The sequence below is a fragment of the Belonocnema kinseyi genome, chromosome 2 (genome assembly GCF_010883055.1).
Source record: "Belonocnema kinseyi isolate 2016_QV_RU_SX_M_011 chromosome 2, B_treatae_v1, whole genome shotgun sequence".
Taxonomy (NCBI): domain Eukaryota; kingdom Metazoa; phylum Arthropoda; class Insecta; order Hymenoptera; family Cynipidae; genus Belonocnema; species Belonocnema kinseyi.
This window is the reverse complement of record NC_046658.1, coordinates 94,342,349-94,353,445: the sequence shown is the minus strand read 5'-3', so window position 1 is coordinate 94,353,445 and position 11,097 is coordinate 94,342,349. Positions and strand designations below refer to the sequence as shown.

Here is an 11,097-nt window from a genome sequence, read left to right as displayed (position 1 = left end):
AAAAAAAAAAAAAAAAAAAAAAAAATAATGTAACCACGCTCCCTGGAAATCCAAGGTTTTCCAGGTGACTAGACACTCTTCTTTTTTTTACTTACTGATCCTAGTGCAAATTAATTTATGTTATCCATTTTGCAGAGCACAAGATAATTTATGTTACAAAAGTTACCGAATGATGAGTTTTAAACTCAACATAGAGAAGAAAACCAGCTCGAGGAAGCAATTTATCAGTATTAAATCTCAACTCACCAAAAGAGCTTAATCAAAAGATTTAAAAATGCCTCAATCGGATTCCAAAAATATGGGTCTTTTGAAGCAGGCGGCGATTCAAATTGGGGCTGGAGGCTCTGCTGGTTTTTTGGAAGTTTGTATAATGCATCCTATGGATATTGTGAAAACACGGTTTCAGCTTCAGGTCAAAACGAGCCAATCGGATCCTTTATATTATAATGGTGAGAATTTTCCTTTTTTATCTGTTCAATCAGTTATAAGTAATATTACTAACATTATCAGGGTGGCCACTATTTTTTAAATTTTCGACTCAATTTTTTAATACAAGGTTTTAAATATTTTTGAAATAATAATTAATCATTTAAAATTGCAAGCGTTGATATTAACAAAAATATACGAATGATTTTGGACAATTTAACCGGAAAAAGGAGTTGAATCGTATAATTTCTAAGTCATAGCGTTAGAAATTAAACAATTTGAATTTGAATTAGAGAATCAATTTTAAATTCAGAGGTATTGAAATTGTATTCTTGATAATTAAAAGCGTTCAAAATTAACTAATTAAAGATTGAAAACTTTTGAATATTATTCATTTTAAATTCAAAGCAGGGTGGCCGTTTTAATCGACGAAATAAATTCCCTGTCATTTCCCGGTACGCAAACATTTTTCACGGTCAATGAAATGATCAAAATGGAACACTAAAGCTAAAAAAAATTCCACTTGACGTAATAAAAACTGAGTTGCAAATAAAAGCACTCAAAGTGCAACTGTTAAATTTTGAACTTTTAAAATTGAAATTTAAAAGTTTTTAATCAAAAAATTTGGTACTCAAATGCTCAAGAATTTACAAGTATAAAATTGAAGGTACTAACATCTTTTAATATAAAACAAAATAAATCCACGTTATCATTTTCAATGCTCTAAATTAAAAAATCAATCAATGAACATTAAAATTTTTAAAATTATATAATTTTAAGGAATTTTAAGCTAGAAACATCAAATAATAAAAAAATGAAAATTTTTTCACTGAACAATTCTTAAATTAGAAATTCAATTATTTTCTTTTAAATAGTTTAAACGTCCTTGGAAAGCTTCGAAATTTTATTTCAAAATCTTGAGAAATATAGAAGTTGTTTTTTGTTTCAAATTTCAAATTATTTTGGAAATTGTTTTAGAACTTGTAAATATCTGTCTAAATTAATTGAATTTTTTCTACAATTTTCAGAAAATACTGCAAATTTTAGAAAATTTCTTTACAACTTGGATATATAAATAATAATTTAACATTTATTATTTCTAGGTGAAATTTGAGTAATTTTAAGAGATGTGTAGAAGTTTTGAAAAAATTCAAACTTAATGTAAAACTTTGAATGATAGCCTAATATAAAACAAAATGTAGATTTTCGCAAATTTTAAACCAAAAAATTAGATTCTTTTCAAGAATTGTGAAAGGCTTCAGAAGAATACAAACATTTTCTTAAGATTCCTAGGAAAATAAAAAATAACTCTTCATTTCTAAAAATTATTTCAAGAGAATATTTGTAAAGTTGTTCAATGATTCAAACAAAATTTTCAAAAAAGATTCTAGAAGATTTTAAGAAAACTTTCGAAAATTTGCATGATATTTTTTAATCTTTTTAAAACTCCTAAATATCTTTAAAGATTACTCAAATTTCTTCTATAAATGTTTATTTGTAAATTATAAATCAAAATTTAAAAATTTCACTTACAAATTAAGCATTTTTCAAATACAACAATTAAAATTGTAACGTTGAAAGTTTAAGGCTCTTCGAAATTTGAACGATTCAGTTAAAGAGTCTTTACTTTTAAATATTTGGTTTGAATTTACTTGTCTTAAATAAAAATTCAAATATTGCTATTATTCAAAAATTAATCTTCTTTTTAATTAAAAATTTCTAATTGAATGGGTTAACAATTGAATATTTTATACTGAAATAATATTTTTAATTTAACAAAATCCATTAATTCAGAATATATTATTATGAAGTTATTTCTAAGTTCAAAATAGTTTATAAACTTTCAGTTTTAACGTTAAAATCTGAAAATTCTTAACTTTTGCACTAGTTTAAAATCTTTTTGTCAAATCCTTTTTGTTCACTTTTTATTACTTAAAGTACGGATAAATTAAAAAAATGTATTTATTGATTAAATAAAAATGTTTTTTATCCAAAATTTTCAACATCAAAGGCTTCTATTTTTTATTTATACAAGTCTTTAAAAAAGCATTTGCAAATTCTTTAAATTAAAAATGTAAGCTTAGAAATAAAAATTTTAAATGGAAAATTTTTAAAGTAACAAAATTTTGAATTACGCATCGTAAGCTAAATAATAGCATAATTCAAAAACATAAAAATTCCAATAATTATTTAAAAACTGTTGGAATCGAACGTGGACAGTGGCCACCCTATCAAAGGCATTACAATTTCGCAATTTAATAATATTTCTACTCCGGAACGTCAAAACTTAAATGAATGAGAACTTCATTTAAAATTGAAAAAAAATTAGTCGCCCAAAATAGTGATATCCAAACTTTTTTAGACTCAAACCCCTTTAAAATTTAAATTATTTGAAGTAAATTTAAATGGCTTAAAAATTAATAGTTTTTAAATTGCTAATTATGCTTTCCAAAATTAAACGAGTGCATCATGAAAATTCAAAACTCTAAAATTGTAAACATTTAATATTTACCGAAATTATCCATTTACTGATGTATCAATTTCAGATAGTTTAATTTTCATATCTTTTTATTTTAAAATCAATTTTTACTTTTTTATTTTCAAATCTTCATTTAGAATTATTATTTATTCTAGAAATTTTCTAATCAAATAATTTTTAATTTGAAATGTTTTATTTATTTAAATCTTCAATCTTAATATGAAATTTTGAATATTTGAATTTAAAACGACAATATTGTCAAATTTTAAATTCGAAACCTCCAACAATTAATCTAAAAATTAATTTAAGAAAAAACTTTAGTTTCAAGGCCCCAAAGATTACACTGTTTTAGAATTGCACATTAAAAACTATAATTTCAAATTAAAATTATAGAAATTTTAAAGAAGATAAATATATTATCAATACCATGTAGTATAAAGTGACACTTAAAACGACTAAATACATTTTTTTACTAAAAGATGTAATTTGTATCAAATAAAAAATCACGTTTAAAGTTTAATTACTCAAAACACTTTAAAAAATATAAACTTTCTAATTGGAAACTTGAAAAAATTACAAAATGAGCAAATTATGAAATACGGGAAATCTCTCGGTGTAATATTTGTCTCCCGACTTTATCCCGGTTTTCTCCCGATTCTTCAGGTAAAAAATTACACTGTTCCCGGTTCACTTTTAAGCGTTCATAATAATAATTATTGAATGCTAATTGCTTTATTGAATCAATTTTTTAAATTATTTGCAGGGTGGCCGTTTTAATCGAAGAAATAAATTCAAAATTAATTTAAAATTTGAAATTTTAAAAAATTGTGTATACCAACAAAATTTCGCTATACGTACCGAAATTTCGGTGCAAGTATCGAAAGCCTAATTTAAAACAAAATGTAGATTTTTGCAGATTTAAAAATAAAAAAAATTAGAGAAGCTTCTTAAAAATTGTGAAAAGCTTCAAAAGAATAAAAACATTTTTTTTGAAGATTACTAGGAAAATTGAAAACAATTTTTCATGTTGAAAAATTATTTGACGAGAATATTTTAAAAGATTTCGAAGGATTTCCACAATTAATGTCAAAATAAGAATCTGGAAGATTCTGAAGAAAATTTGTTAAAATTTGCAGAATTTTCTAAAAATGATAGGAAACATTCGATTCATTTTAAAAGATATTTACCGATTTTTTCCTGCAATTTTTGGAAAATCCTGCAAAATTTAAAATTCTTTTTCGACAATTTTCGAAATACTTAAAAATATTTTCTTAAAATAATTTTTCAAAATGAAAAATTATTTTCCATTTTCTTATTAATCTTAAGAAAATGTTTCTATTCTTTTGAAGCCTTTCTCAATTCTGACGAAGTTTCTACATTTTTTTTGAAATCTGAAAAATTCTACACATACTTCGCTTAAATTATTTAAAATCACTTTAAATATTTTTTAGAAATAATACGTGTTCGATTGTTGTTTATACATTAAAATTCAACAATGACCCTTACAAAATAAACATTTTTAAAATAGAATAATTGAAATTTTAACGTTCAAAGTTCAAAATCTTAAGTGAACAGTAAAATATTTTAAAATATTAAATAGCTATTCTTTTACTCAATTAAAAAATATCAAATTGAATGGGTTCATAATGGAATATTTCAGACTGAAACAATATTTTATACTTAATAAAAAAAAGCGATTCATTACGAATATATTATTATAAAGCTATTCTTAAGTTCAAAATAGTTGATAAAGTTTCAATCAGGCGTTTACATTTTTTTAATAACTAAGATTTTCGAATTAAAACAGTTTACGTTTTAACTTTAAAATCGGGAAGATCTTAAATTTTTAATGGATGATCATCGCGTTGCCAAATCAATTATTGTTCACTTTTTAATACTTACAGAATAGATCTATTAAAAAAATTATTAATTTATTTATATTTACAGTTGATGAAATAAAAATGTTTTTTCTTCTTCAAAATTGTCAAATTCAAACGATTTTAATTTCCAATTGTTTAGGTCTTCAAGACTGCATTAAAAAAAAGTATAATTAATTTTTAAAAAAACTGTTGAAATTGAACTTGGACAGATTTTTTTTCTAAAAATTTGTAAAATTCTCACTGAATTTAACATTTTAGAACTTCAAGGTAAAATATATAATGCAAATTATTGTAAAAGTACTTTAAGAATTCAGAGTCCAAAATACCCTCAAAATAGGAGAAACAGGGTGGGTTTTAAAGAAAATAGGAAAATAATATATGAAAATAAATACTTTTAAATATCATTAATGTTGGTACCATATTCCTAAGATAAGTTTTCTAGCTAAAAATACGAATTTTGTTAGAAAACATTGACTTTTAGACTCGAACAGATAAATTTTCAACAAAAAAGTTTAATTTTTTAACAAAAAGCTGTATTTTCAACTTACGAAGCTAAATAGTCAACCAAATGATTATTTTGAACTAAAAATGACTTTTTAACAAAATAGATAGATCTTCAAGCAAGAAATACGAATTTTTTTAGAAGAAAATTGAATTTTCAGCTAGGAAAGATGACTTCAACCAAAAGATTAGTTTTTAATAAAAAAGGACGAATTTTCTATCCAAAAAGAAGACAGCCAACAAAATAATGAAATTTCCAAACAAATAGTGGATTTTTTAAACAAAAAGAAATTAATTCTGGGGAAAAAAATAATATTAGACTTTTTAGTTAAAAAGAATTAACTTTCATACACCAAGGATGAATTTTCAATCAAAAGCATGGATTTTCGATTAAAAAAAAACGGAGATCAACAAGATAGTAGAATTTTGACCAAAGAAATATTAATTCTGAACTTAAAATTCGATAGTAAGTTGACTGTTCAATTTTATAAAATTTAATTTTTTAAATTAAATACAAATAAATTTTGTTTAATAATTAAAATGTTTGAACTATGGACAATGGAGAGATTAAAATATGCCGAGAAGTGGACTTTTCAATTTAAACGAGTTAACTTTCAACCATAAAAGATTACTTTTATTCTGAAAGAAGAATTTTTCCAAAAGGACGAATTTTCTTTCCAAAAAGACAAAGGCTCAACAAAAAATTTTAATTTTCGACTAAAAAAGATTACTTTTTTAAAAAAAAGTTCTATTTTCAACAAAATCATTACATTTTTAACGAAAAAATAAAATTTTTAACCAAAGGCAATGAATTTTGGACCAAAATGAAATAGCAGAATTTAAATGGAAAAAAAATTATCGATGAACCATAAAAGATCAATTTTCAAACAAAAGAATTACTTTTTTATCAATAGACGAATTTTCAATCCAAAAAGACGAATTTTCGACCAAATAGTAGAATTTCTAGCATAAAAAATAATAGTCAACTCTTAAATAAAAACATAATTAACTTTCATTCACAAAAGATGAATTTTCAACCAAAAGGACAGTTTTTCTATCCAAAAAGACGGACAATCATCAAAATTGTAGATTTTTTATTTAAAAAAATATAATTTCTGACCTAGCAGTAGAACTTTTTTTTAAAAAGAGAGCAATTCACATCTTAAAATATGATTAGAAGTCGAATTTTCAATTTAAAAGAGTTAACTTTCTACCATAAAAGATTTTTTTTACCGAAGGATGAATTTTTAATTCAAAAATAGAAATGTTCAAGGAAAAAGCTGAATTTTCAAATAAAAAAAGAATAATTTTTAAGAAAACACTTGCATTTTCAACAATATCATTCCATATTTAACCAAAATGTAGCATTTTTAAACAAAGGAGATGAATTTTGGAACAAAAATAAAATAGCAGAATTTAAATTTTTAAAAAATGATCCATGAACCATAAAAGATGAATTTTTAACCAAAAGCATTACTTTTTTTACCACTAGATGAATTTTCGTCCAAATAGCAGAATTTCTGACAAAAAAATATAATAAACTTTTGAATTAGAAATAATTAACTTTCATCCAAAAAGATGAATTTTCAATGAAAAGGACAGCTTTTCAATAAAAAAGACGAATGACCAACAAAACAGTAGAAGAACTTTTAACAAACAAAAAAAAACGAAATTAACATTCAACCAAAAAATGTGATTTTTTAGGAAAATAGTGGAATTTTTTACAAAGTAATTAAATTTCAACCAAATAGTAAAATTGTTAAGAACAATAGATTACAATTTAACAAAACTTCGGAATTTTCAACAAAATCATTAAAATTTTAACCAAAATCATATGAAACCGGGTTTAAAAATATGATAGAAGACTTTTCAATTCAAAACAGTTAATTTTCATAAATAAAAAATTAATTTGCGACCAAAAAGGGGTAAATTTTCTACCAAAAGATCAATTTTTTAATAAAAAAAAAAACGAATTTTCAACAAAAAGAATTAATTTTTAACCACAAAAGATGAGTTTTCAAACAGAAGGATTACTTTTCTAGAAAAAAATGAATTTTCAATCCAGAAGGACAGGTTTTCTATCCAACTTTTCAAATAAAAAGAATATTTAACAAAACAGTTAAAATTTCCACTATAAAAATATTCTAAGGAAATAGTTGAGTTTTCAAAAAAAATCATCATATTTTCAACCAAAAAGTAGATTTTTTATTTAAAGGGAGAATTCTGGATCAAAAATATCACAGTAGACTTTTAATCTAAAATTAATGAACTTTCAACAAATAAAAGATGAATTTTCAATCCAGAAGGATGGATTTTCATTGAAATAGTTGAATTTTTTACTAAAAAAATTAATTTTAAAGAAAATAGTTGAATTTTCAACAAAAGAATGAACTTTCAACTACAAAAGATGAATTTTCCACCAAAAGGACGGTTTTTCTATTCAAAAAGACGGACGATCAATAAAATAGTAGAATTTTTGTTTAAAAAAAATATTAATTCTGAAACCAAAATAAGATATTATACTTTTCAAGTGGAAATAATTAACTTCCAACCAAAAAATGCGACTTTTTAGGAAAATAGTGCGGAATTTTTAACAAAATAATTTATTTTTCAACCAAGCAGTAGAACTTTAAAAAAAATAGAGGAATTCCGATCTTAAAATATGATTAGAAGTAGAATTTTCCAATTTAAAAGAGTGAACTTTCAACCATAAAAACTACTTCTCTACCAAAAGATGAATTTTTAATTCAAAAGGACGAATTTTCTATGAAAAAACACGAATGTTTAACGAAACTGTTTAAATTTCCACTAAAAAAATTATCTAAGAAAATAGTTGTATTTAAAAAAAAATCCTATTTTCAATCAAAAAGCAGATTTTTCTAACCAAAAGAGAGAATTCTGGACCAAAAATATAACCATTGTCTTTTCAATAAAAAAGAATTAACTTTAAGCCAAAAAATGGATGTTCAAATTTGAAAAATTTTAAACTAAAATAAAAAATCTGCAGGAATTCGAGACTGCATGAGTAAAATGTACAAAAATGAAGGCCTGGGATCTTTTTGGAAAGGAATTTTACCGCCGATTATCGTAGAGACGCCCAAGAGAGCTGTGAAGGTAATTAAATTTCAAAACATTAAGTCAAAGTTTAAAATAAAATTGAAATAAACCTTTTTTCTAGTTTTTCACATTTGAGCAATATAAACAATTTTTTCTCTTTGGCGCGAGCGCCCCAACGCCTCTGGTAAGTAATTTCATAAAATAATCTCGAATCAATTTGTAATCTTCCCAGTTTTTAAAAAGCCAAAATATTTTTAGACATTCTCTCTTGCGGGATTTTTTGCTGGGATGACAGAAGGTATTTTAGTGAATCCTTTTGAGGTAATCAAAGTGCGCCTTCAATCGAATCGTAAAAAAGTGAAAGATAGTCCTTCCACTTATGCTGTGACAAAAGAAATAATTACGAAACATGGACTCGGACTCGATGGCTTAAATAAAGGATTAACCGCCACGATTTTAAGAAATGCGGTTTTTAATTCATTTTATTTTGGATTTTATCATTCTGTAAAAGGGTACATACCAGTAAATAATGATGCTCGATTGGATTTCTTAACGAAGGTAAACAATTTTCTGAGATCTAAATCAGACTTGCAGAATCAAGATTATTTTCATTTTTTCAATCTTAATTACGGAGCCGTAATTGAATTACGTAACTGATTTTTAATTTTCAAATTTATTAATTTATTCAGAACAAAAAATATCTCTTTTACTATAAAAGATGACTTTTCAACAAAATACTCTATTTTTCAAACAAATAATTACCTTTTGAAAATAATAGTTGAATTTTTAACCAAAAAAAGTTAAATTCCCAACAAAAAAGTGTCATCGTTTATATTTCAATAGAAAAAGATGAAAGTTATACACACATTTTTTTTAATTAAAACGACGAATTTTCAACAAATAAAAATGTTTATCTCGAGAAATAAATAAAAGTTTATCTAAATTATTGAACCTTCAAGCCAAAAGACGAATTTGCTCTACAAAAATTGAAATGAAAAAGAGTTTTTAGCAAAAATGTATTTTTAATCAAAAACAAATTTAACAATGTAGTTTGACTTTTACCCAAGTAGTTGAATTATTAATTAAAAAATGTTTCTTTAACTAAAATAGTTGAACTTTCAACCAAAGAGATGAATTTTCAAATAAAAAAAAATAAAGAAATGATTTCCTAACGAAATGATTCAACCAAATCTTTCAAACAAAATAGCTGAATACTCAAACAAAAAAGAATATTTATAAAAAAAATTTATTTTAATGAAGAACACGAATCTAATACAACAGATACAATTTTAAATCAGAGACACATTTTCACAAAACTGGTCCAATTTTGAGTTCATATAAATTTAAGTTGATTTTTCACGAAAAACTATGAATTTTTTAATAAGAAACAAGTTTTTACGGCAAAAATTGATTTTTTTATCAAAAAAGACAAATTTTTAAACAAAAAGGATGAATTTTTAACAAAGTTGTTAAATTCTGTATCAAATGGTTGCACTTTTATTAAAAAAAAAGATTAAATGCCTCTTAAAACAGATGAATTTTTATTTAAAAAAGAAATTTCATAAAAAATACTTGACTTTTCTGGATAAAAATATAAATTTTTTTAACAAAAAATAAGTTTTTACGGAAAAACTTGAATTTTTAATCTGAAAAGACGCATTTTTAATAAAAAGAATGACTTTTTAACAGAATTGTTAAATACTTTATCAAATAGTTGCATTTTTATTTTAAAAAGAAATTTTTAAAAAATAGTTCACTTTTGTGGATAAAAATATAAATTTTGTAAACAAAAAATACGTTTTTACGGAAAAAATTATATTTTTAAATTGAGAAGAAAAATTTTTAAACAAAAAGGATGAATTTTTAACTAAGTTGCTACATTCTCTATCAAATGGTTGCGCTTTTATAAAAAAAATATTAAATGTCTCTTAAAACAGATGAATTTTTATTTCAAACAAAAATTTCAGAAAAAATTTGTATTTTCTAGATAAAAATATGAATTTTTTAACAAACAATACATTTTTACGGAAAAACTAGAATTTTTAATCCAAAAAGACCAATTTTTTATAAGAAAGGAAACATTTTGAACAGAGTTTCTATATTCTCTATCAAATAGTTGTATTTTTATTAAAAATAGACTAAATTTCCCTCAAAACAGATGAATTTTTATTTAAAAAAGGAATTTCAAAAAAATAGTTTACTTTTCTGGATAAAAATACAAAAAAAAAAAACAAAAAAAAAACAGTTTTTACAGAAAAACTAGAATTTTTAATCTGAAAAGGCAAATTTTTAATAAAAAGGATGATATTTAAACAGAGTTGTTAAATTCTCTAGCAAATGGCTGAACTTTTATTAAAAAAAAAAAAAGATTAAATTTCTCTCAAAACAGATGAATTTTTATTTTAAAACGAAATTTCAATAAAACAGTTTACTTTTCTGGATAAAAATATAAGCTAAAAAAAAAAGTTTTTACGGAAAAACTTGAATTTTTAATCTGAAAATGCAAATTTTTAATAAAAAGGATGACATTTAAACAGAGTTGTTAAATTCTCTAGCAAGTGGCTGCACTTTTATTAACAAAAAGATTAAATGTCTCTTAAAACAGATGAATTTTTACTTGAAACAAAAATTTCAGAAAAAATTTGTATTTTCTAGATAAAAATATGAATTTTTTAACAAAAAATACATTTTTACGGAAAAACTTGAATTTTTTATCCAAAAAGACCAATTTTTTATAAAGAAGGATACATTTTT

At 23.2% G+C, this 11,097-nt stretch overlaps 2 protein-coding genes across 8 annotated transcripts in view; one reads left to right on the top strand and one right to left on the bottom strand.

Annotated features, from left to right (window-relative positions):
• LOC117168389 (mitochondrial 2-oxodicarboxylate carrier) overlaps positions 1–11,097 on the top strand; it is a 69,147-nt gene that overhangs the window by 48,870 nt on the left and 9,180 nt on the right. For all 6 annotated transcript variants that reach the window (XM_033354007.1, XM_033354008.1, XM_033354009.1 and 3 more), the window contains exons 2-5: positions 136–449; positions 8,294–8,400; positions 8,465–8,527; positions 8,602–8,901. In XM_033354007.1, coding sequence (XP_033209898.1) covers positions 275–449; positions 8,294–8,400; positions 8,465–8,527; positions 8,602–8,901 — 645 coding nt within the window. In that variant the 5' untranslated portion in view covers positions 136–274. The remainder of the gene's footprint in view (positions 1–135; positions 450–8,293; positions 8,401–8,464; positions 8,528–8,601; positions 8,902–11,097) is intronic.
• The window catches only part of LOC117168388 (ectonucleoside triphosphate diphosphohydrolase 5), a 48,548-nt gene that overhangs the window by 28,639 nt on the left and 8,812 nt on the right, over positions 1–11,097 (bottom strand). The window contains exon 1 of one of the 2 annotated variants that reach the window (XM_033354005.1): positions 247–452. The exons of the other annotated variant lie outside the window; for it this stretch is intronic. The gene's annotated coding sequence lies outside the window, so the exon portion shown is untranslated. Of the gene's footprint in view, positions 1–246; positions 453–11,097 lie in introns of those variants that run through there. 2 annotated transcript variants of the gene reach the window in all.